Source organism: Perca fluviatilis, chromosome 10 (assembly GCF_010015445.1).
Source record: "Perca fluviatilis chromosome 10, GENO_Pfluv_1.0, whole genome shotgun sequence".
Classification (NCBI taxonomy): domain Eukaryota; kingdom Metazoa; phylum Chordata; class Actinopteri; order Perciformes; family Percidae; genus Perca; species Perca fluviatilis.
Window position 1 is genome coordinate 30,076,261 of NC_053121.1, and position 27,168 is coordinate 30,103,428.

At 39.7% G+C, this 27,168-nt stretch overlaps 2 protein-coding genes across 2 annotated transcripts; one reads left to right on the forward strand and one right to left on the reverse strand.

Moving 5' to 3' along the window:
• Positions 1 to 14,692, forward strand: aga (aspartylglucosaminidase). Its single transcript, XM_039813903.1, has 9 exons — positions 1 to 385; positions 3,871 to 4,024; positions 5,339 to 5,451; positions 6,219 to 6,331; positions 9,327 to 9,435; positions 9,933 to 10,008; positions 12,088 to 12,195; positions 13,591 to 13,724; positions 14,477 to 14,692. Exons 1-9 carry the CDS (start codon positions 277 to 279, stop codon positions 14,575 to 14,577), a joined length of 1,017 nt encoding a protein of 338 aa, XP_039669837.1. The 5' UTR covers positions 1 to 276; the 3' UTR covers positions 14,578 to 14,692.
• On the reverse strand, positions 14,688 to 26,659 carry neil3 (nei-like DNA glycosylase 3). Its single transcript, XM_039813901.1, has 10 exons — positions 26,319 to 26,659; positions 26,080 to 26,189; positions 22,511 to 22,645; positions 21,902 to 22,115; positions 20,819 to 20,893; positions 20,332 to 20,498; positions 18,726 to 18,889; positions 15,974 to 16,388; positions 15,493 to 15,673; positions 14,688 to 15,311 (listed from the first exon to the last, which is right to left on the reverse strand). The coding sequence occupies exons 1-10, from the start codon at positions 26,421 to 26,423 to the stop codon at positions 15,129 to 15,131; spliced, it is 1,749 nt and encodes a 582-aa protein (XP_039669835.1). The 5' UTR covers positions 26,424 to 26,659; the 3' UTR covers positions 14,688 to 15,128.
• Positions 26,660 to 27,168: the final 509 nt, after the last annotated feature.

The window sequence follows — 27,168 nt, forward strand, 5'->3', positions numbered from 1 at the left end:
GGTGACTTGAAGTCGTAACTTACGGGCTAAAAACTGTGTCTGGAACGCAGCATAAGCATGTGACATAACAAGGAAGTTTAATTGTATCGTTACGTTAAACCAAAGTGTAGCGAATTCTCTTTTTAAACATACTAGATATTACACTTTCCTATGTTGCGCGTTCTGCTGTGACAGTACATACTTTACGGTGGGGGTGAAAAATAGGAATGAATAGGAACTAGCGTTAGCAGTCTTCTGTGTCGGTGTAATGTCCATGCAGCGTTTTGTCAGGACAACATGTTTGTATCGCTCCTGATTCCTACTTTAACGGTACTGTTTCCACTTGGGCATACATCACTACCTCTCGTTATCAATACGTGGCCATTCAAGAATGCAACGGCTGCAGGTAGGCCACACGTTAGCTTACTTACTACGTGTTTTACACCGAATTGTTTAAAACTTTCATTCAGCCCAGCCTAGAGTTCAGTCGTGACACATTGTGGCCAAAATCTTACCACAAACAAATACATTACGCACCCAAAATGAATAGACGAGTGTATACGTTGGTTATTTGTTTTCATCGTTTTGAACACCAACACATTGTCTATGTGCCTGGGCGTTAAATAATCCATTGGACAGATCAGTTGAATTGCTGCAATATACTCTTCTTTATAACGGTAGACTAGTGTATACAGAATAGGCTATTCTGCAAATATTCTTAACTTTTGACTGAACTTTCATTTTCAATTTGAAGATGAAAATAGTAGTTTGGTCACCAGATGAATTGCTAAGTACCTATATTGGTGTACAAAAGGGTATTATATTTGATAATATTGATCTTAAATGGTCTCAAAAGTATTCTGTAAATAAGTGTTTTTATGCAGGGAGAATCCTCACAGAGCTAGGATATCCTCTGCTTTGTGTGTTGTGGAACGCATCTACTTTAAATTCTTAAATAACAGCCAGGCTACATGTCTAAAAGTGTTAGTTGCAAAACAGTAACTTGCACACTGTGTCATCATGCCCCAAAAAACTACACGTAGTTGCGTTAACTAAATGAATGAAGTGATTAAGTCTTTAATTCAATAGGCTTAAATGGCAATGATGTTATCTTTTTTCCTTCTTCGATTCTTTTGTTTAATATTGTGTTTAATTTCATTCCTGATTAGAATTCGTAGAAAACGTTTAGAGCTGAAACAATTAGTCGATTGACAGGAAATGAATCGGGAACTATTTTTGATCTACCGATTTAATTATTTCAGTAAATTATTAATAAATATATCAGCCATTCTCTGGTTCCAGCTTTTCAAATGTGAAAGTAATTCAGATCTATTCAGGTTTTGGATTGTTGGTTAAACAAAAAATAAATAGTTCAATACATCTCCTTGGGATTTAGGAAATTGTAAAGGGCATGTTTTCCTATTTATTTATTTTTTTGTCAACTGATTAATCAGTAATAAAGAAAATGATCTGCAGATTAATTAATAATGAAAATAATTTAAATGTTTAATTATGACTGCAAGATCGAACCCTGTGAGCGAATTTTCAATCACGAAAGGCGACAGAGAATGTAAGTGTGTGGTGCAGTGCAATGCCTGGCAGGCTCCATAACCAGTATGTTCAGGATTTCCCCCCCTCACACTACTATAAAGTGCTTTTTTGCAATATGCGTATGTCTCCACTACAGCTTAACTGTACAAGTATGTAAGACCATCTGAGTTAAAGGTGGCGATAGGAAATGGGCAGAACCAACTACCATTGCCAGGTCTGCCAGGTCAATTTGATTTCCTTCAGGATGATACATTGGACATGTTCAAATTGAAACTGAAAATATTTCAGCATGGCTTGTGACAAATCTGTCAAGTGGATTTCCAACAGGTGCACAGATCAGCATGGGGGGGGGAGGAGATAGAAAGATAGAAATGGTGTTCAAAACATCTCAAGCAACACATCAAAACCTGCAGATGATTAAAGTGAACTAAAAAATCTCCCCATTTGATAGATGGATACCCTTTATTTTATCCGATGTACATCAACTCTTTTCCCTGAGTGGGGTATGGAAATGAAAAACTGACCCATCTATCTGTTATGTGGGTAGATATTTAAAAGTGTAGTCTGGGAGCCCCTACTATTGATCCTCTCATGCAGATCTCTTTTCCCTAGGGGGGCTTACAGAAGCAGCTGACAATAGCTGCCTAATCTCTTCTTCCATTCTGCTGCATTTTCTAAGTGAAAAGGATTGTAATGCTGAGTTTGATATAAAAAAAAAAAGAAAAGAATGATATGCTGAGACGAGAGCACTTACCAAAGACAGACAGAATTTATAGATGGATAAATCATAAATAATAAAAGGAGGATTTTGTGGTAGTATTCTGCTAAACACAGTGTGATGGTCTGAGAATTTATTAGCAAGCTGGTGACAGTGCTAGCAGTTGGTATTTTGATCCCCCATGGGCCCTTGGGGGATCAGTGACCAAATGCTTGTCAGCTCACATTCCTTGTTAATTAGAATGCATCGTACTGGTCATCTCATGCATCATCTGATCCTTTAACTCGTCTGCCCAGAAATGTAAACGGGACTAATGGGTTCTATTTATTTCATTACTTAACCCTACATATTTAACACAATTTAAAAATCGCAATCTCGGAGAAAGCACTGCCGAGTTGGGAGATTATTGTTGTGTGGTATTTCTAGGATAAGAAAAGATGACTTTTTAAAACCCAGATTCAATACAGATTTATTTTCTAAAACATATTACGCTCAACCGAAGCAATATGTAGTTTGCAAAATGTGCATTAGCTGTCAAAATTGCTATAAACCAAGATGTAAATTGTGTCACAGTAAAGTTTCATCAGAACAGGACACAAACTTTCTTTCTCAGCATGTTTTTATTTATTTATTTATTTATTTTTGACTATTTTTTGGGGGCTTTTCCCTTTATTTGAAAGTGGATAGACATGAAAGGGGGCGAGAGATGGGGGATGACACGCAGCAAAGGGCAGCAGGTCGGATTCGAACCCTACGCCGCTGCAGGACTCAGCCAAAATGGGATGAACGCTCTCACTGGGCAACACGGTCTCACGGCAGTTCGTGAAATGGTCTCGTTTTTTTTAATCTATTGATTCCATTGACTGTATAATATTAACAGTCTATGATTGCTTCGTGTTCACGGGGACGTTTTTCTCGTCGGCCAGCATGAAATGGTCTATACGGAGATTAACGGGGAAAGCAAACGTCACACCCCGGGACACGGCCGCGGGGGACGCGCGACAATAACGGGATGGCGGAGGTTGGATTAAGGAAAAAAACTACAGGGAAAAGATGCCTCACATGCCGGGAGACGGCCGCAGGGAACGCGCGACAATAATGGGACGGTTAACGGGGAAACAAAACGCCACACGCGGGACGCGATCCCCGGCCACCAGGGTGAAAGTCCGGAATTGTTTGACCCATCCACCAACCCAACCAACCACCTTACGCAGATTTTCGGCATTTCATACTACTCGCTACTGTAGTCGTGCTGTGACCACGACATATGCTTCCCATTTAAATACATTAGTTTACATTTTCGTGCTGGCCACCACGGAAAAAAAAAACGTCCCCGTGAACACAAATCAATAGCTTAAATAACGTGAGCATTTCACGAACTGCCGTGAGACTGGGTTGTACTGGGTGAGCTAGAGGTCGCCCCAGCATGGTTGTTTCTAAGTGACCCTAACCTTTCCCAAGATTAAGTTAAAGAATCCCAAATGTTTGGTGGATGACAACAGCATGGCCAGAATTCACTGTAATATCAAGAGGCTGGTGGAGGGGGTTTACTTCTAATCTGTAATGGCTGTTTTGTAGCATATAGTATAACGAATGTCCCACTGTGTTGTTTCATACTGTAGCATGGAGTGCCCTGCAGTCCGGTGGCTCGGTGTTGGATGCAGTGGAGAAGGGCTGTGCCCGCTGTGAAATGGAGCAGTGCGATGGCAGTGTAGGCTATGGCGGGAGCCCAGATGAGTCTGGAGAGACCACACTGGATGCCATGATCATGAACGGGTAAACCATGGACACAAACAACACTTTAATTGAAAGTAGAAATGGGAAATGACATGGTAAAGAACATTTGTAATGCAGCATAATGAAGCAGTTTGATTAAGCAGAAGATTTGTAAACATGGAATATGTGCGTAAGCAGTTGGAATTTAAACAGCTGTTTTTTTTTTCTTCTATCCAAGCTGCCATATGTGCATCCTAAAAGCAGCTGTGTAAGACAGAACAAGCCCAGTTTTATCCTTGCAAGTCTTATGTTTAAGGACTTTTGATGAAAGCTGCTGTCATTCTGAATCGCCTAAAACATAGAAAATATAAGCAAGAAAGAGCTATAAATGAAAAGAAATAATCGGTATTGATTTTATAATGGCCACTCTAATTAGGCACCTGCAGCTGTCAGTATTACTGTTACAGTTTGTGCTGGTGCTGTCTATGCATCTTTTACATTTACAGCTCGCCTGTAACTGGTTGACCTTTCTCTAACAAAGCACTAATTCAGATTCTCATTAGGATCTGAAAGCTTGCCAGTTATCAAGTACTACTTAACTACAAACATTTACACACTGAGTCGTTATCATGGGAGGCAAATGTCAGCTCACGTTGACGGATAACAGACAAGCAGTTTGTTATTATTACTCTAACCATTTAGTGGGAAAAATAACTTTTTTTGGGGTTACATAGTCTTCAATACATTGTGGGAAAGGGAGAGTATCCCACACACTATCCAATATAGCTGCATAAGAAATACAGTGGCTATCACCCCCGGCAGACCTATTGAAACTGAGCACAATAATCGACACCTGTACAGTTTAACCCAATCCAATAGAACACCCCTGCAATCAAATACTAGCTGTGTAAAATCTTTAAAGCACAATGTTACATTTTTGATATTGTGTCTGGGAGAATTTGACTCAACTCTTTGGCAACATGGAGACGTTAGTTTGCTGTGGTGGATAACTATTTGAAACACCTTTCTATGATGCAATCTATTACATCGCCACAACAGCCTCAAAAAGTAGAACACAACTTTTGTCTGTCTCTAACAAAACTGGACACTATGCTATAGGTTTAACAGATGCAGTATTTATTGCAGGGCATTTCAAGTAAATTGCATCACGCTGTAAAGGGGGTTTCTATTTTTCTGTATATTATTATTATAATATCAGACATTGGGTACTGATGTTAGCCTGAGTAGCATTTTATGGACTTGACTCGTGTGTAAGTTACTTGAGGTCAAAAACGCCACAGGTTACATTTGAACTTAACTTGTGTCCACTAAACCAGTAGTAATGTTTGTTTTGTGTGTATTCTCTGTTACCAGGGATACAATTGAGGTGGGTGCAGTTGCAGACCTAAGAAGAATCAAGAATGCCATTGGAGTAGCAAGAGCTGTGATGGAGCACACTGACCACACACTGCTAGTGGGAGAGTCAGGTACAGTATGTGTGGATTAATGCCCACAAGTATAAGTCAAATATAATCATGGTTCATGTTGGACGGGATAATCTTAACATTAAACAATCCTAAATCCACTTATTTAACTAACCTACTGTATGCAAATTCAATTTACTGATTATTTCACAAAAGAGATTCAACATATGTTGAAAGGAGACACTTTTTTTTGGTATTTGAATTTGCATTAGTTATCTTCATTTGGCATTTCATGTATTTTTGCAAACATAGAATAAGCTATATATATATATATATATACACACACACACACACACACACACACACACACACACACACACACACACACACACACACACACACACACACACACTATTCATTCCCAAAGAAAATTTGTGTCCTTAAAGGTTGGATTTTTCCTCATTTTTTAGCATGGGTTCATAATATATATATAATATAGAAAAAATTTATTCCACTGTGGTAAGTGACTTGTAGACCAAATAATATGGCTCATTTGTCCAAAAATAGTTTTCATGTTTTCCCAGTGAGATTCAATTCACTGATTCCAAAAAATTATCTTAATTAAAATACCATTCGGTAAGGTCACTGCTGTTCAAAACAGTAGCGATGTAGGACTCGTCCTCCCTCACAAGCCAAAGCTACAAGCCTTAATGAAATGAGATTGCCTCCAGCCCCTCCTTTGTTTGTGACCCTTTGTTTTCCTATAACCCAAGGTCAGTGTGGACCAGAATGTGTAACTTGACCTGAAAGTATTACTTCTCTGTTTATAGCTTCTGTGTTTGCTGAAAACATGGGCTTCATCGCCGAAGACCTGACTACCAACAAATCTGTGAATATTTTCTCACAGTGGCTGAAGGGCAACTGCCAACCTAATTATCGAAAGGTGTGTGTGCGTATATTAGAGAGTGTGTTTTTTCCTCACTTTTGTTGGCTACAGGCGTGCTGCTTCTAAAAGATTGATAATAAGTAGAAAAACTGACAGGCATACTTAAGAAGTTCATGAAAAAAGTCTGCTTTTGTCCTACAGCGCTGGGTTGTTGCTATTCTTTAAAAGAAATCTGTTCGCTTCAACTTAGGAGTTACTAGGTGCCTTGTTCAAGGTTATCTCAACAGCGGTTGAGGAAGAGACAAATCTTATCACTTCTACCACCCAGTTCATGCAAATCAGTCAGTCAATTAGAAGTACAATAATAAGAAAAAGGAAAGACCGGGGACAGCGCTCCAATTTGACTTTTTAATATTGCCCCACGGACGTTTCGTGCAAGATGCCAGATTCTTCAGTGTATATTCTGGCAATTTCACAATCAATATACACAGGTGGGGTTAATTATTAGTGGCCACAACTAGAGATGCACAGATTAGAGCTGTAATCGGGCCTTAAAAGTTCGGCCCGAAAAGGCCCGAGCCCGACCCGTACATTTTGATTGACAGCTTTTTAAAAGCCCGAACCCGTTTAAAGCCCGACTGTAAATGCCGTCTATCAGCATCATTAGAGTGTCGGACACGCGCTTCGCACCGGCCGGGACACCGCGCCACCACTCGGGGAAAGGAGAAGAGAAAAAAAGAGACTGCGCCGCACGCACACAGCTCCTTTGTCTTTCGTAAAAAATGAGTCATTTATACATTTTTTAAACATCATTTATTCATGATTAACGGAGGCTATAGGCCACTTGGAAGTTGGAACAAAGAAATTAATTAAGTCCTCCAGAGACCGTTTCACCTCCTCAGGATCCATTTTCACGCCAATCGAAACGCATCAGCTGACCGCTCATGTACCATGCAGCCCGAAGCGCAAGCCCGAGCCCGGCCCGAGCCTGTGTAAAATAATAGAAATTAAGCCCGAACCCATCGGGTCCCGTCGGGTTTGGGCAAAGATCTTCAGTTCTAGCACAGATTACAACTTTCTAGGCCAATTCTGATTTTCTTTGAGTTAGGCCAGCCGATACTGATTTTAGCCAATTCCGATTTCACTTTTTCTAACCACTTTACAGCACACACAAATATTTATTTTCTATCTTTTCTTTAATAGAACATTTTGCATAGAATATAGAAACATTTTTGAACAGATAATGGATCACTATAAAGTTATTAACTATATAAATGACTCCTGGTGTGGGAAATTCACACACATCTAAAGTGCAATGTTAGAACCATTTCCTTCTTTTCCCATCCAATATCCCCCCCAAAAAATGTGATTTTGGTTTTTGGTGTCGTCCCTCCACGCCCTACTTTTTCCTTGCAGGTGTTGCATATTGCAAACTTGTTATCTTCTGCACACACGCTGAAGAATTTCCAAACAGCTGACATGGTGCAGGTTAATTCACGAGGTTCCCTACATGTGCGAGAATAGCGCGGACACGCGCTTCACACCGCGAGCGGGTACGCGCCACACACGGCGGAGAAGTTGAGAGAAAGGAAAAGAGACTGTGCCGTCGCGTCCGTGTGTGCCCACGTCCTTGAGAACTGTAACGCATATAACTTATGTTGTCAGTTAATTTTAGCATTGACCGCATATGTCAGGACATACGACCGCGTTGCCGGTCATGGCGCGGCGTAGCGCGAAAAACCGCCACGTCCGCGACGGGCGGTCTATCGGTGCATCTCTAGCCACAACCAGCACAACAAATACATCACAAACAGGGGTTAGGAGCTAGGGTTATGGGCCACAACCTTTCCAGACAGAGAGTCTCTCATGACGTAGGCTACTAAAACATGAAAAACCAAGAAAAAAAACATATTCACTTCCTAAGAAACAAGCAAATTAAATCTCCTCATTCATTCCATTGGAAATCCTGGTATCATGAGTGTATCCAATATACAGTACATGTACGCCTCCCTTTGGGGAAGGATACTGTCCGTTACCGCCTGTGGCATCTTCACTGTCTCCTCTTCATTTAGCAAGTACATACCAAAATGTGTAATAGATTTGGTCAAGAGACATAGAAAGCATTCAGCAGTAAATGCTGGCAAATGGTACAAGACGCGAAACGGATGCCACAGTATAAAGTACTGGTCTCTATACGCACATTCGATACTTCCAACACATTGTATAATCCAGCTGGCACTTTGTTGTGAGTGTAAAATTTCAGATTGTTGCTGAGGTCACAGGACAACAACTGTACCTCATGTCATTAAAGAGAATGTTTTCAAGGGTTTAACAATTACCGTCATGAAATTACATATAACACTTTTATTTATGAACAATGCACAGGAATTTCCATAATCAGACTAGTTGATCCCAACTTTGGTTTTATCATTGGCATGAAGGAAGCCCTGTACAAAGGTAATGCGGATAAAATAAAAATAAAAAATACACATTATATATGAAAAGACCTTTTACCATTGAAGTTTACCTTTTTTTTTGGCCCACATTTTGTGACTGTCCACTTTAACTCAAAATTTGACATTTTCTAGCAGAATTCCACTTACATGTAACATCAAAGGAGCAGAATGCACTTTTTAAAACCTCCCTGCAGGTCAAGCTGTTGCATTCAGTCACTCATAAGAGCAGAGAAGACTCGGCGAGGTAGAGAGACAGGGAAAGCTTTTCTCAGACTACACTACCCTCAGGTACACTACATGTAGGTTGTCTGTCTCAGTAAAACGTGGGATTTGATTGCTGAAGGACACATTTTGGCTGCAGCAGGAATTTAAACTGGGACGTTTTGTTCATTTTAATGGTTTAGTCACTGTAAATAAGATACTTAAAAATAGTCCAATCATAACAAGACTCCCTACCGTATATTATTAGGTGCCAAAACACTTGGTGACAATAGTGCTGATAGTTTTCTTTCATTACATGACAAATCCAATCAAAGCAAATGCCTGCAATTTCCCACGCGTTGTGCCAAAAGTGATGTTTTCTGTCCTGTCAAAAGAATGTGTTTCCAGATCCTTCCAAGTCCTGTGGACCCTACAAGCCCAGGGCAACAGTGAAACAGAACCTCAGGGCGCAGCATGCTAATACGCGCTCCCATGACACCATAGGTAGGTTTTTTTTCTTCTTTTTTCTGTTAACACAGAATGTGAAGTCAGCTTTCCTCAGGCATTTTATACAGTTTAGTATTTAAGCACTTCGTTGAAGCTAGACATGGATGAGAGAGTTTAGCAGTATATTGTGCCAAAAAGGACCATAGGCAGACCTACTGAAGTACAGGTAAGCAGGGAACAATTCAGTTTGGAGGGCTTGAATTTGCGTTTCTGTCCAAAAGCTCAAATCTAAAAAATAAAGCGATTAATTATTGCTTCTACAAAACTAAACTTTTTACCTGCCCCAATTTTAATATGGTCTGAACTAGACTTATGTACAGATCAGGGCACCTGGAGTCGCTAGGAATTTAATACGCTCCCAAAATCCTTCAGCAGTATAAGCACTATCTCACACAAGGGCTTTAAACGACTTTGTTGAGCTTTCTTTAGCTACTAGGATACCCTGGTGATGGCTGACATTTCAATTCCACTCTTTTTTTTTTTTTATGCACCAGGAATGGTTGCTCTTGATCAAGATGGTCATGTGGCTGCTGGTACGTCGACCAATGGACTAACTCACAAAGTTCCAGGGTATGTGGATTAGTGTCATAATCTATATCATGTCTTGGCATGCTTTTTCAGTTTCGTTACTTTTTGAATAATTAAATATATGGGCTCTTTTAATAGAGAACTCTTAATAGAACAATAACTGTGTTTATAAGGGCTCAAGATTTAGGTTTAGGAATTGTTTTCTTTCCTGTTTGACACGTTTCAGTTCAGTTGAAAAGGTTCCATAATGAATTGTAATACTAAACGAGATGTTGCTGCAAATCTGAGTCGCAGTTATATGGTGGCCATTCATTAAGTCTTCAAGAGATACAATGTTTTTTTTAAAGCTTTAGTGTGTAACTTTTTGATATTAATGAACGTCTGTTACATTCAAGCCATTGCCAAATGAATTGCTACAAAGCTAATTAAGACTATCAGCTCCACACAACTGTCTCTGGATTTCTCAGTATGGCTGTGTTCAGAAGATTGTGGCGTCCGATGACTTTCCCGCGCAGAAGCTCGAGTGACGATAATGACCTCTTCTGAAGCAGACTGATCTCATTAAGTGGCATGTGTATGACACACCAATTCGTATGCCATTTTGGCGCCTTATAAAGATGCATAATCACTTTTTAGCGTGTTTTATTAATGTCGTTTGGCCTCCATTGACCTACATTACGTGTGAATTATCGTAGCGAGTAGTATAAAAAGTCCTGCAGAGGTAGGTTGGTTGGTTGGTTGGTTGGGGTTGGTTCAGGACTTTCACCCAGGAGAGACGGGATCATGTCCCGCGTGTGGTGTTTATCAACTGTTTTTTTTAAGCCTTCCCCAATGTTCTTTTCCTAAACCCAACCTTTATTGTTTTCCTAAGCGTGTGATGTTGGTCACAGTCGTGTTTTTGTGTTACTAAAGCCTTTCCCAATGTTCTTTTCCTAAACTCAGCCGTTTTTTTTTTACACGCGTGTGACGTTGTACTCGCGATAGCACAGCACGTTCTCGCGCCACGTGGTGTGTATGTTTACATCCGCTGTATACAGCGTAGACATACACGTGGATAGCTCACAATGCGTACAGATAACACGCCATTTGGCTTTAGGAAAGTGGCGTGTATGTTTACGCAAAGTCATGATGCCATGTTGACTGAAGAGTCATGTTTTTTTTTAATCCTCCGTGTCCTCCGTGGCTACTAGCAACTGCGTGGAGGAGGGGTGGCGGGCGCGTGCGCGATCACTAAAGGCTTGTATCATGTGGACCGGCCGACAGTGTTGTTGTCATTACTTAGAATTCCTCATGGGGCAAAAGAAACTACGCACTATGGGCCCTATCTTGCACCCGGCACGGCGCAGCGCAAAGCCCGACGCAAGTGTCTTTGCTAGTTTAAGACCAACGCAGTTGTCAATTTCCTGTCCAGCGCCCACGTTGTTTAAATAGCAAATGCACCTGCGCCCATCTTTGCGCCCTTGGGCGTGCTGGTCTTACAGGGAGGTGTGTTCAGGTGAATTCTTGGTGTATTACTATCTTGAGGCAGCGGGAAGTGATCGCGCCATTGACCAACAAAAACCTGGTCTAAAGTCAATAGCGCAGCATTTCATTGTTAATTTAACAACAAATTAGTAAAATGCGCCTAGGCTTATGCACAGCACGCACACACTATGCTTGTTACACACACACACACACACACACACACACACACACACACACACACACAGGGAAGCGCAGCAGCACACAAACATGCAAAAGATTACAAATAAAAATATTACGGTGCAAATCCGCCATCATAATAGCAATGCGCCAAGGTACAAACGCGCCTGGCTTTTAAAGGGAATGGGAGATGACACGCTGATTGGTTTATTTTATATGTTACGTCCAAAACAAACATACAGTATGCATTAATGAAGGCATTAAGTACAACCCTTTTGAACCATGCGCCCGGCGCACAGACCCTTTTTTCCGCCGTCAAACTAGCAAAAGTGGATTTGGACACGCCCTAAACGCACTTGCGCTGTGCACTTAGATCGTTAAAATAGGGCCCTATAGCGTTAAACTGTTTTTTTTTTCTGTCCATGTGGCATTAGCCAATGTTTAAACCCTTCCTTATCTTGTCTTATTCCTGTCCTGCAGTCGTGTTGGGGACTCCCCTATCGTTGGAGCAGGGGCCTATGCAGATAGCTCAGCTGGTGGTGCTGCTGCTACCGGAGACGGAGACCTCATGATGCGCTTTCTGCCGAGGTACCTATTGTTTGCTGGTTTTATGGTTTCTTCCTCAGTTTGAAATGTATACGCATATATTTTCCTGTTATTAATAGTCATCTGTCAGATTTTTTCTAACAGTGTTGGATTTAATTCCATGAGACATGTTGACTGGATCACAACTCCTTTGTGCACCATAACCAGGGTTTATTGGTACTTATTTGAATAGTAGGACTGTTACATGGCTTTTTCTTTGACAGAAGAATTATGTTTCAGAGAATATTGACATCTGTGACACATTTTTAAACAATTTCTGGTGTGAACCAGAGAGTGGAAGCTTGACTACATTGCCCCAAAACTGTCATTTTTACATTGCATAGAAAAGGCAAGATTTTTTTTTTTAAGAGACTAAAGCTGCTGTTTGTTTGCAGGCTGTGAGAATATGGCAGCCTCAGAAGGGTTATGTTTGGAAGATTTATTTATCCAGAAGAGTTTGTGGAGTACACAAACTGTTTTTTTTTTTTTTTTAAAGTTGCACTCCGCTTTACATTCCTAGTCACACAACAACCACACCTAAGGGGCCGCCTGAATCATATTTTTTTGAGACACTTCCTGTAACGATCTGGGGTTGCATTTTTCAAGAAAAACCTTGCTACTGGTGAACTGAAGTGTGTTTATCATTCATTCTCCGTGCCACACACATTTGTATGGTTACAAGCCTTCCTAGGGACTTCACTGTCAAAATGAAGCAGTAACACATCATCACCAGCCAATAGGCCATTTTAAAAAGTCATCTCTCGTCATGGTCCTATATATGCTGTCCCCAAAATCCTGAATCTTTAGCAAGTGTTATGAGACACATTCAAATACATAGTACCTCTCTCCAAAAAGGGGAATTTTACTTAAACTAATTGGCTTGCTATCTTTGGTGGAAAATAACACCTAACATGGTACCATGGTACAGTTTCTCCTGTCAGAAGTATTCACTAGGGAAAAAGGTTACTAGAACTTTTCCACTTTAAAATCCCAAACTTTTACACAAGTAAATTATAGGAAATTGCAATATGTTACTCATTGTTTTATAAATTTGACTCTAGGCTAATGGAGTCAATGGCACTCAGTGTCTGTGTAGAGCAAGCAATTTGCATTGCGGTGATGGTAAATTACTACAATTTCTCCCCATTTGCTGATTGTACACACTTGGGAACACCTAAAATGTAGTGTGACGAGTCGACTCTCCTGGAGTGAGGCTCCAAGTATTACTTAAAAAAAATCATATTTAATTAGTTTCTTGACATCAGATTTGTTTTCATCAGATTTATCCCACGCCGTAACCGCGAGGCGCAAGCACATACCCATCATCATCCTGGTTGGTGACCCTGACTGCACTTGTTGGTTTTCCCTCATGTGAACTGCATGTTATTCTGCCAACAGTTATTTGGCCGTGGAGCTGATGAGGGCCGGGGCAGATCCCTCGGCAGCCTGCAAGACGGCCATTTCCAGAATCAAGAGGCATTACTCGGAGTTCTTCGGAGCCATCATCTGTGCTAACACAAGTGGCCATTATGGTGAGTGTTAAGGTTCACAAATACAGACTGTTCAGCTACTGCCAAAGGTACGAAGACACAAACACCTGATATATACACACACATCTACAGAGATGTAGACAAGCAGATGGATGCACATATCACATTGATAAGGGCAGTCTTTTTTTTTTTTTTATTTAAATGCATTTGCTTTTCCATTTTTATAAATAATTCAGATAGCATGTTAAACTTCCTAATAAATGTTTTGAAAAAAAGATTATTCAAAACGATTACAAGACAATCCAGTATAAATTTGGCCTGAACAGATAAATTATCTGTATGACAAATAAAAACTGTTGTCGTAATCTCAACGGCTTCTTTTTAAATGGTTATTATTTTAACTAAAATGCTTAACCAAAACAAATCATTTATATACAAATAATATCTCTAGCCTTGCTACAGTAATATATATAGATATATATATATATATATATATATATATATATATATATATATATATATATATATATATATATATATATATATATATATATATATATATATATATATATATATATATATATATATATATATATATATATATATATATATATATATAAAAACATTGGCCATTTGACATGATTGATCAATGGGACTTGGACAGTGAGCATGAAAGCCTGTTTTTTGTATTTTGGGATATTTGGATGTTGATTTTAATACCAGTATTACATTTGGCCTTCATAAGAAAGGAGTAAAAATGTTGTTTAATTATTTTCCTCTTTTGATCTCTTAAGGTGCGGCCTGTAACAAAGCCCCGGGCTTCTCCCAGTTCCACTACATGGTATCAGACTCTGAGTCAGACGTGCCACTCCTGAAATCTGTGGACTGCCTTTAAATGGTGTATGATTTTTGTGCATCTCTTTTATATGATGAAATGAATTAACACCCTCCATCCTGTGTTTTTATGCTGATGATTTGGGTTTTAATTCATAAATAAAATGTAAAAACAATGTGAAAATTTAATTAAGATGAGAAACTTGTCATTTACAAGGAAATTGTTCTTGCATCACATGCTCCAACAATTGACGAAACAACAAAAACACCTTCCAGCAATCACTAAAAAAACGTTATACAACAAACGCACGCGTGAAACATACATCTTCAAAGATGGACATTGATAGGACAGGATACAAACCAAATGAGATTACACACTTGATTAAGTACATTAGCTAACATTTTTGTACAAACGTGGTTGAGCATGCTCTGAAGGTCATACAGTTGATTTTGTTATTCTCCAATAAATGTATAGTTTAGTACAAATCTGTAAATTTCACGACGTTAATGAGTTATCGGTTCCCTTTCCATGTCCATTAATTTATATACACATTAATTTATGACATATAGGCATCTGGGTTTCATGTAGAAGTAATGCATTGCTAAAACACACTAACAACCAGGGAGGATGGATACCCCTGGTCCATTCTCTGCCCACTGGAAAAAATCACACTGTTTGCCCTTTCGAAAGCTGCAGGTATAGAAATTCCGGCCATTGTTGGGTCCCAGTTTCAGAACTGTCCTCATTAAACAGCGTTTCCCATGGTGACAAGAAGGGAAATGCAAGTCAGCCCACTGCAACAGAGAAAATAAGGTTTTATAAACTTTTATTTCAAGCATTCAAATGTGATGCCAACATATTGGCAATGTGGCTAAAACTAGAGATACCGCTACGTTAAAACAAATGGTTATAGTCATAGTTGTTTATTTTCCAGGCCACACAATGCCATAGAGATGAGTTGCTTTCCATTTTCACCTCAAAGAAGTTACACTTTGTCTCTCTGGGAAGCGAGCAGGCATAGAACTGTCGTCCCTTATTCTCCCCCTCCTTGTGGACGGCTCTGAGGACAGCTGGACGACGATGGGAAGAACAACAAGGGACACTGGGACTGGAAGAAATGGAGGAGCTGTGGCTTGTCGCTTCTAGTTTGCGCATACTGACAGAAATGGGGGGAAAAAAAAAGTCTTATTAGTTTGAAATAAACTGAAAACAAAACACAAGTATACCTGTCACATCAAACCTTATTAGCGAGCAAACAACCTCTCTTCAACCGTGTGTGCTGATATGTGTCGGTAAATAATGGTTTGCAATATCCTACTATGGCTATTCATCAATCCAAACTTATTTTTAACAATGTTGCATTAAAAATTCCACAGACAGATCTCCCTGAGGTTGCAAAAAAACCTTCTTTTGTTATAAACTTATTCATGAATAGCCAAGCGAGAGATTCACTCACCCAGAGTTGGGGGCTCCATTTTGAGCATTGTTACCGGGAAAGGGACTGTGATCAATTCTCATTTTCTTGGATGGGTGACTGTAGGAGGCCAGTGATTCCCCGTTGGAGAGCTCGGCACTTTGCCTCTGCCAGCCACCAGAGGCGTAATTGGGGCTTGTTGTCCCTTGGCAGACGCTGTATTTATATAAACCCCGCTCTGCCGCCAAGGAATTCAAATGACTGCCGGCTGGGGAGAGTGGGGAGTTTACAGGCTTTGGCTTCTTGCTCAAGTCAGAGAAAACAAGGGTGGAAGTGCCGAATGCACTCCTCCAGTTGACTTTGAGCTCCTCTTGTGGCTTCTTGAAGGCAGTGCAGGGGTATTTAATCAAATCAGTGTTGAAGGGTGATGCCTCAGTGTTAACGTCATCTTCGTGGACTGTGGAGATGGAGCCAGAGTATAAAACTCATTTTATGTTCGGCAGCTGGAGCTTATTCTGATGAACTGGCTGCTCTCATTAAATGCAGGTTGTTGTTGGCTTCAAGTGGTTATCTTGACATAAAATGTACCAGTAAGCAGCAGACTGCCACGCTGTGTCGTCAAATAAAACGCTGCACAATCTGTTGTGCTGAAGATGCCCTTATGCAAAACTCTGTGAAATAAGCCCCCGCAGGAAAATACTCTGAAAATAAGTTTATGTTTTCAGTAATGGTGAACTACAATGCCTGACATCAGTCATTAACACAGAGCTGTGAATAACTATTACTCTCCCCTCCCTCAACAACCATTAATGTGCCCTTGAGCAAGGCACTTAACCCCCAACTGGTTTAGTGAAGCAGCTTAGTGGTCAATAGTAGAAGGTGTAAATATACAAATGCAAATCGGAACTTTGTACATGTATGCACATTTAGATCTAGTAGACTCATATTACTCTTATTTTGGACAGTTGAGGACAACTCCATTAAAACTCAAAGTATTTATACCCCTTGTCATGTTTTATTATTTTAAAACACCAAATCAGAGGGGATTGGAAATACCCATTTTTGTCAAAGTTAAAAAAAAAAAAAAAAAAAGGGTCTCTGCGCGGTAATCACAATTAATTTCAAATATAATGTACGCAATGTTTTGGTCCAAAGTGTTATTTGTTTATATTGACAACATTATCTGAACCAACTGTAGGAGCCAGCGACTGACTAAGGCCCGGGACGCATTGACCCGATTATCGGCCGTGGGACAGTCTGGCGAGGTCAGTGACTCAAATTTGTTCGGTGTGTCCCGTGCCGTTGTCCATCTGGGGGGCTGTCGGCGTTCATTTTGGCCGACCTGACATGTTCGGTCGGCGGCAGGGAAATCGGGACTCACCCGGAAATGACGATCGGGATGAGGTGACTAGAGTCTCTCAAAATCTGATGAAAATCTTTTAAACTGACCTTTGTTGAGCTGAAATGAAGACAGATTCAACAACTGCACGGCCTATTTCTCGCTTAAAATGTTTTCAGAAACACGTTTCAGTGAACTATTTTAGTACAATATGAGATCGTATTCTGATTGGCCGCCATGACGGAGAAAACAAACCCATGCGACGCGTTCGTCCAATCAGCTGCCGGTTTTCATTTCTTGGGCAACATTACAGATTAGCGCCGCCTGCTGTTATAGAGATGTATTACGTCTCGTCTCATCAGCATGTCAGCTGCGTGGATTTTTCTATGTCTTTACACACCACAAACGTGTCTGAAGCGGCGCTGCTGCTGCTAGCCTTGTCTGGACACATGTATGTTTCCCATTGCTAAAATGAAATACCATGTTAAACATAAATATATACTGATTGGATTACAGCAAAGACAACGTCGGCAGTATTGACGGCAAAATAGGCTACAGAATATTTTGTTCTGTACTGACAGGTGCAATATTACTAATTTTTTTTAAATTACATTTATATCAAAACCTAGAGGCTTTCAAACATCAACATGTCATTTATGAATATGTATTCGTGTTTAAACGACATATAAACAGCTTTTCCTATTCTATTTTGCCTGGAAACGCTTCCAACACGCTTGCGTGTCGCGTGAAAAATAGGCGTCGGTTCTATTTCTAGCAGGCACGCGTTTTCGGCACGGCTCCAGCCGCGCATGTCACACAGGCAGTGTGTAAGCTCTAACCTGTTAACATGGGAGCCGAAAACGGACACGCCACGCAGCTGACACGCTCGCGCGACGCATCCAGTGTGTAACCGGCCAAAGACAGCTGTACAATCAGCTGTGATTAAAAGAAATAAAATAAAATTAAAAACTGAATAGAAATTTGGCAGTATGCTAATCCTAAAAAAGTAAACCATTCAACTGTGGTTTGGTGGTTACAACAGAGAGACCCGGGACTGCTGCCATAATGTATTTCAAGATAAGTCAAAGAAAAATGGCCAACGGACAGATGCGCTTGTTACTTGGGCAACACACACACACACACACACACACACACACACACACACACACACACACACACACACACACACACACACACACACACACACACACACACACACACACACACACACACACACACACACCAGGCCGAGTGCTGGTCTGCAGTTTCACTTCGACAGCTTGGTGTCTGGTGCCTTACTCAGAAGTACTTAGGGGTCAATTGCAAACAGTATCATTCAGGGACCATTCAGCTGAACAACTAAACTACAGCTACTATTATTTTATCTCTTTCTAACAAGGACCTTCTGTCACCCCATTAAACCCAGTGACTGTAAGAACAGAACATTTCACTCACCCTCAGGTCTTGGAGTGAGGCAGGCATCACAGGCTTTTGCTGCTGGCTGGTTGATGAGCGTGCAGAGTTGACAGGCCCAGTCCTCTTCCTCCTTCTTAGCCACGTTGTCATTGGTTCTCTCCTTGTAGGCCCAGCTAATCAAACTGTTTCTGACTGGGAGCTTACTAGATAAAGGAAACGCAAGAGTGACTATTGGTGATCCTTACAAACCTTTGTTGCTAAAACAGGCATACCAATGAGCAGAACGTGTGCACTGACGCAGGAATAAGTTTACACAGACACACACACACACACACTTTCAGAACACTATTAAAAAAAACTGCCACATCAATGAGGGCAGACAAAATTTTCTAATATTTCGTCCACCCCATTTATAGCAATGATGGTAGACTACATATTACAAACTACAGTCTCCAAAATGACCATACAGTTGAAACAACTTTCTAAAAAGTTTCAACAAAAACTGAACAGTATAACCTTCATGATGGACGCATTAGTTTTAACTAGGTGTACCTAATCAACTGCCAACTGAGTGTATTTTGATTTTTGGGGAAATGACTCTTCCATACAGGGAAATGTGACATAAATTACTATTTCATTGTATTACCTTAAAGTTTACCAGAATGACTTTAAATGTGTGCATATGTCAACATACAGGCCCTCGATTCCTTAGTCCTTAGGAACTGCAAATGCAAAATGAGCAACAAATATGAAATATTCAGCCGCTACTATTGGAACCTAATTATGTAAAAACACAGGCAAAGAGAAGAGGCAACATTAACTAGACAAACATGCAGTTTGAGCTGAGGATGAAGAAATGCGACAAGGCGACGCATTTCGTATAATTGCTCCAAGCGTACATGTTAGTGCTCTGACATGAAGCTCGACTGTCTGACAAGAAGGCAAATCTGCAACGCCAACAGCCACGGAGGAGGAAAGCAGCAGCGGCTTTCGGGAAACTTTCCTCACAGATTGCTTTATCAGCTATGTAATGTGTTGTAAGGGCTTTAGGCTCTAACCCCTCGCAAAGCTTTGCTCAAATACAACCCAGGAGGTGTTGAGCCTGTGCCCTGTCTGGCAAACACAGCCTTATCTGCGCATTAATTTCCCCCACATAACACTTCCCACTCCCTGCCAAGCCCATCTGCCTGCAAAGATGGCCTCTCTGAATTTGAACATATTATCTAAAAAGGCTTTAGAACTTTCTGCAAAGACTAGGTTTGGAAAAATGACACCTAGCTTACAGTGTTGCCTTTTGGTATTACATTAAAACCATTCAAATGTATTAAGAAAAATCAAAAGCCTACAAAAAAAAAAAAAAAGGTGTTTATTTTATATTGGAACATTTTATTGGCAAGAATTTACTAAGCCTCATCTAGTTAATTCTCAAAAAGTAAATACACTAAATGTAACGTGAGCCAAACAATTATTATTCATATAAAATTAGAATATATAGTATGCATTCCCTTGAAACTACTGAAAAAAAGGGCATGGCGTTTTATCTTACTTCAGGTACTGGAAACATCATTGGTATCATATTCGAGCAACAAGAATGCAAGAAAATACCTTTTCATTCAAAGTGCCAGAGGTCTATGAGGATTTCTACCTGATGTCAACCCCGCTGGGATCTCCCTTCTGACAGCTCTGGCAGAAGTAAGTCATCCGGCCGTTGTCTCCAAGACGACAGGCTGTGATGACATGAAAGCACTGGCCACACTGGGGACGTTTGTAGACTTTGTAATGTTTGTAGAGGGGAGAGCCAGATTTGCGACACTGATAGAGACGGGGAGGGCAGACCAGTGAATAAAAAGATAAGCATAAAGAGAAAAAAAAAACTTTCACCTTTCCATATTTGTCTGTTATGCATGGACAGGAACATTTGTTTCAGCTATTCTCCTGGCAGTAGGGCTTTGGGTTTTTTCTCTCCTTCCTCAGCAATACAGGATTTTAAGTTAATCCATTATTGCAAGTCAGTCTAAATGAGGCGTCAACTAAATGCCTAAAGTAAATGTGTCTGCACATACAGAGCTACGTTTGCCACCAAAACTGTTTCAAATACATAAGTTTTTGCGATTTATGTACAAACGTCTAACCTTGTAAAACAGAAGAGTGAAATCACGCGTCATCTTCACCAGGTGGTGGATCTGCTCGTCTGTCAGCTGTTGAACCTAAATAAAAAAAAAAGAATGAAGCTGCACAGTTAGTTACAGTTCACAGGGAGAGTGAATAAACCTTATTTGTATAGCTCTTCATTTCAAAAACAGAGACGAAAGGCGCTTCACAGTCAGCAAATCAATAACACAAGCATATAAACAATAAAAACACCAGACATGAATGAAAAACTGGATTTAAAATGATGCAACAACGAAAAATAACATACAATTCATTTTCAAGAGTTGAAGCCTGGGCAGCAAGAACCGGACTCTTTTTTTTTTTTTTTTTTTAAATAAAGAACATCTAAAGCACTCAAACACAGACCACTTGCAGCTCTTTCGGGACACCAAGGGGCTCGATAATGGAGGGTAAGCTCATAAAGATCCAGTGGTCCCAAAAGAAGAAGGGGCCAAAAGTCCTAAATTTAGGTTTTGGTCGAATGTGTTATATTCTTAAACCCCAACTGTACTTTCTAAAAGGGGAGCAGAGCAAAGCCCCTGGTAATTGTTGTAGTAATAGTAATAGCAGCATTCATGCCGCACAGTGTCTCTAACTGGCAACGGATAGGCCAATCAATAAAATCAAAAAAAGAAAACCACCCTCCTTTTTTTGGTAAAATGAAAATATTCCCTAAGAGCAATGTGAAGCATTGGCTCTTTCCCATTTCACAGGATATGGTTTCCAGATCATAAATAATACATATTTGAGTGAGTGAGTTTTTTTTTTATAAACATGTTAGAAATCAAAAGGTAAAACCCCTATTTGAGTCTCAATGAAGACATTCATGGAAATAAATGAAAAACATTTCCAATTCCAAACTGCACACAGTGGAAGGCACATCTGTGTGCATCTGTCGCAATGCGCTTGTTTGTCATCTCCCCGTTTCACCCTTCTCATTTCAATGCATCACTCAATAATACAAGGGCTTACACTTTTTTTTTTCTGTGAGAGTTGTCTCGCATTTTTATTCTCTTTTTCTTTTTTGTTCCTCTGCTGTACACAATCCATCATCTTGTCCATACCTTCACGGCTGGGTGGAGGCCCGAGTCAAACAGGGCTTCGTTTTTAATGATGTTGCCGACGCCTGGCATGACGGCCTGGTCTAGGAGAACGTCACAGAGCATCCTGCTACTTTGGCTCCTCACTGCCTCCTCGGAGCGGGAGAAGCTGAACTTGGAGGAGCACACATCCAGACTCTCCATGGCCCTCACCCTTTGCTCACAGTCCTCTGTCAACCTGCAAGCACATTGCTTTAGAGTACTGGAGGAATTTAGAAAACGTATGGCTGCTGTTCCTGAAAGTGTGCCACGAGGTCAACTGCTCCATTTATGAGGTTATCCAATTCAAAACTGTTTTTTCATATATACTGTTTCAGTGCGTTTGTTATGAGATAGGACAGCATAGGTTAGATTTTCAGACGGCAAAAATAAATGTCTGTCTGGCTACTGAATAGTACACCAGGACCTTACAGTCAATGAACAGGACAAATGTCGAGGCTGTGTTTTTCATGCGACAACAGCCACCGTCTTCAGACAACCTAATGTAGGACATACTCACTGAATGAGACTCATACCCCCAAGGTGAACTTCTATCACCTCATTCTATCTAGGCTATGCTGGTGTGTCTGTTACCTTATTTCCACAGTGCTGTCAAAGAAGCACACAATGTCGTTAGTCAGGTGTATTTCCAGCACTGGTACGGAGCCAGTCCTCTCCTTCCTCTCAGCAGGGTTTATACGCATTGATCCATTCATACCAAAGTGGACTCTAAAAAAGGTGAGCATGAAAGAAAGAAGCAAAGAAAAGACAAATTTCACTGACAGACAGCAATGTCTCAATTTGTATAAGACTTGGCGATAAAAGGACACAAAAGGTGGCCTGGTGGTTGTAGCCTCCATTGTGTGATAGAAATGTCACAGGCTCCAACCTACCTGTAGCTTGTGAGTGTGTGTCTATTAACAGTCACACAAACTGGTGAAGTGCTCTCACACAAGGATCTAATCTACCTGCTTACTCTCACCAATACAGCTATATATCCTATAAAGGACTGAGGACTGACTGATTTTATTTGATGATTAAAATAACTATGACTTCATAAATTGTTACAATTAGGGTTGGGTTATATGAAGATATACATATATATTGTGAGACACTATAAAGGGTGTAAACTGTTAGAAATGATACAATATTGTTTATACGGTAACTTTATGCCTTTAATATCTCTGGCTGTATTAGACTATTGTGTCCAAGGCAAATCCATTATAGAAGTATGTAGATTTATTGGGTATCTGATTCACTGGATTAGCCACAAAAAAAAAGACAAATCATGTTCAGTTATTTTGTTCATAACAGTTTCTCAATTGACCTGATAGAAAATGTAATTTTATCTATATATTGATATTGCAATCTAAGATCACATCAAGAATTTTATCAATATTGGCCACCCCATCTTACACTAATCAAGATTAACTTGTTCATTATGGTCCGTCAACATACAACAAACAACACAAAGGCAAACAAACAAATTTGACATTAAGGTAACATTTTTAATGTTACTAGCTAATACATCCTCTATGGCAGTGTTTCTCAAATGGGGGTACGTGTACCCCTAGGGGTACTTTGGAGGACTGCAGGGGGTACGTGAGATGTTTAACAAAATGTTTAATAGTTACAAGGCTGTTGTCCAGAACATTGTTCTTCTTTATGTAGAATTTTTTTTCCTAACCAAAAATGTGACATTTGTGTCGCCTTCTTTGGACCTATTCTTGCCTTCCTTCTTTCTACTGTCCTTCAAAGTTTCTCACTTTTTTCTTCTTATGTCACTGTTTTTGAAGTTTTTGATATTATTTTGACCTGTTCTTGCCTTACTTCCTTCCTTCCTTCTCTCTACCATCTTTTTCCAAGTTTTTGTCTTTTTTACAGTTTTTGTCTCTTTTTCTCATTAGCATTTAAATTGTTACAAGTTGTTTTCAGTTACAAGGCGGTTTAGTAAATCTATCACTGACAGCGCTGTATGGTTCCTGTTTATATACACTTTTTTTCTACCAAAAATGATTAGCGCTGGTCAGGGGGTACTTGGCTTAAAGAAACAATTTTATTTTCTTATATGCTTGCTCTGTAAAGAACTTTGGTCTGTCTAGCGGCTGTTTAAATGTGCTATCTAAATAAATGAACTTGAACTTGATATATGGCACTATATTAATAACAAAAAAACTTTAAAACTTTATTTATACAGCTGTTTTTAAAACTAAGTAAGTGCTTTACATGGTTGAACTATAGGACCAAAACATGTTAGAACTGCAATGAGCCAAATAAAATAACTAATACAATATTAACACTAACACACAGATGTTGGTTAACCCGAAATCACAGCTCACTGATTTTTGAAACTTTGGCAAAAACATGTTCCACTAAGAACAGTGCCAATTCTGTTGGAAATTAATAACATTTTCATGAATAAAAAGAATCAAGGTTATAATCAAGGGGTCCTTTGCACATATGTAAGGTTCTTTTATAGTTTAATTTTTATTAATTTAATGATTATTTGCTGGCCCACTGCCTACAAAATCCGTTGTCCTGGGATAGGAGATAATCATTTCAACTTGATTAAAAAGACATAAAGTAATAATTTAATTGAATAATATCTTTACCACATGCAATAGTACATTGCAATATGTTTTAAAAACTACAAACAGTGAGTTAACAATATTTACTATTATTTTGTGGTTGTCCCACATATTCGTCACCACCGTCAGATATTTATAAAAAGCAATAAAGTCGGTCAACTACATTCCTGAGGACCCCATTTTCAAACCTTCAGCTCTACTGCATGCTTCAAGATCACTCAAGCTCCCTTAAATTTGCTATTTTCTCTTAAACTTGTTCATATTTTTGGAATGTCAACACCGTCTCTTTTGTATAAAAAATATTAGATTAGATTATGACATAAATGTATACTTTTTAAGAAGAGGTCTGAAGTAGCTAGCAATAGAGGGGAAACAAGATGTGAACAACTCATGCATATCATGTGAAAGAGTAGGTTTTTGTCACCACCGTCAGACGTCACCACCGTCAGATATCACCACCGTCAGGTTTTCGTCGTGGTTCGGCCTTGAGGCTGCGGCCGAACCACAGCCATGAGCCCGTATTTATTGTGATCAACAATTTTATTCTAGCCTCTATTAAGGACTATTTGGAGGTTTTTGTCACCACCGTCAGACTGTACGTCACAAAAAACCTGACGGTGGTGATGTCTGACGGTGGTGACAAAAACATATTTCACATGATATACATGCTCAGGATTGTTATTTTTTGGACCCAATAGTAAAATTAAGTTGTTAAGCAAGAAGCCATCTTGTGTGGTATACATTTTGGAATTGTATGTTGTTATGAGGCCACTGTCACCAGATTAGTGTCACCACCGTCAGTTTTAAAGTCACCACCGTCAGAGGGAGTTTTATTTGTTTTAAATGAATATGCTTACAATATGTTTCTTCAGTGCTGTTGAGTTATTAAAGTAAAAGTCTCTTTTAATACAAATATATGTTTGTTAAATAAAAAAACATTACTTTTTTCTATTTAGGCTTAAAGTAAACGTTGTATATTAGATCTTTTAAAAAGGAGTACACGTGAAACAGTATAAAAAATGAACGAAAGTGAATATTCAACATTTAACAGCATATCTGTGTACTACAAATGTCAGATAATGATTTAAAAACTCTAAATACATATTAGACCAAATAAATAAAACATAATATGCTTTTTATTGTATCTGACGGTGTTGACAAAAACAAAGTAATACCTGGAAAAACGTCTATTTTATGAAAAAAATACAAAATGAGGAGGTTGCACCAGTACATTGCTGAACTGCCAACACTTTGATCTATAATGATATACCTTCAGATTTTGTAATTTAACTAACTTTTTATTTTCAAAATTAAAACCTGTTTTATTCAAATTCCCAAGAATCAGTGAGCTATCAAAATGTGTGACCATATAGCTTAACGTTAGTCCTAAAAATGATGTAGGCACCACGTTAAGTAACAGATATCAAAATAAAATTTGTGACCAAGTATGATTAGTAGTAATATGAAATTCCCAATTAGGTCACATGATCTGAAACCGGATTTGGCGTAACGTTAACCCTAAAACCCGGGGGCATTCACTGAGCTAGCTAAAAGTCACAGTATACTTAACGTTACCTCAACGCTCTTGGACCGAAGTACATGAAGAGCTCCTTGCCCAGAGTTTCAACTCCAGTGTACGGACAACCATTAAACCTGTGGAAGGCATTTCCCTCGGAGTTGTTTCTCTGTAAAGAGTCCCAAGATGGTTAACAGCATGCAGCAGCAGAAACAAGCTTAATAACTAGCTAGCTAACGAACCCATTGACATATATAAACCCCAGCGCAAATTGTGACATAATGTAACGCTAACTCACGGTGGATGTTGTCAAACTGCCTTTGATCTCCTTCAGTTTTTGTCCTTTTTGGACTTTAGAACGGATTTTCTCTCCGTTTAATGTACAGCCCGGACCTTCAACCATCTTCGACTTAAGATATTAAAAATAATGTAAGTAACAGTAAAAGCTGTCCCCTTCTGCGTTTGAATGTTAGCAATATCATACAAGTTTGTTGTCGTCCTGATTCCCCGCCACTGGATTCAATTTCGCGCATGCGTAGTACGGTTTGTATCCGGAAATAGGCGTTGCATACAATGTTGCATAATGCATGTACCCGGGCTTTTTCCCACTATGGCCACAGCATTCACACACTACCATTGGCCAGGCGTCCATTACATGTACAGGTCCTATCCTTAATACATCCATGGTCCTATCCCCTGACCAATCCCCTAACCCTAACCTTAACCACTCGAGGTCAAATCCTTAATACATCCATGGGTCAAATGCCTAACCCCAACCAATCGAGCTGCTTCGTAGGGCGGGTCTTGGCGTGGCCGTAGTGGAATTCGTAATTTTGCTACCCGTGCGCAAAAAATCACAACAACTCACAGGATGATTTCACTGGCAGTTACATTTGCACAACGTAAACTTTAATCAACGTTTGCATTTTTTTAAAACTGGTTTTATTGGAAATGGTATGTTGCACAACGTATGCAGACAGCCTACAAATCATTGTATAAGCCTATTTCTATTCACGTAGCCTATGTCGATTCCTTTAGTTATTTACTCAAAATACTTCACCAATCATGGGAGATTGAATAAAAGCAGTACAGATCTCTAATTCTTTGGTCACCCATGGGAAAGACTTTCCCTAATCTCCAGATAATGT

Excerpts from the sequence above, each read along its gene's own strand:
- aga (XM_039813903.1), top strand. The coding sequence starts at position 277 with ATGTTTGTATCGCTCCTGATTCCTACTTTAACGGTACTGTTTCCACTT. Across the intron at positions 6,332-9,326 it reads GCCAACCTAATTATCGAAAG|AATGTGTTTCCAGATCCTTC; the intron begins GTGTGTGTGCGT and ends TCCTGTCAAAAG. Across the intron at positions 13,725-14,476 it reads TAACACAAGTGGCCATTATG|GTGCGGCCTGTAACAAAGCC; the intron begins GTGAGTGTTAAG and ends TGATCTCTTAAG.
- neil3 (XM_039813901.1), bottom strand. The coding sequence starts at position 26,423 with ATGGTTGAAGGTCCGGGCTGTACATTAAACGGAGAGAAAATCCGTTCT. Across the intron at positions 26,190-26,318 it reads GCAGTTTGACAACATCCACC|AGAAACAACTCCGAGGGAAA; the intron begins GTGAGTTAGCGT and ends GACTCTTTACAG. Across the intron at positions 18,890-20,331 it reads CCCAGCGGGGTTGACATCAG|TAAGCTCCCAGTCAGAAACA; the intron begins GTAGAAATCCTC and ends TCCTTTATCTAG.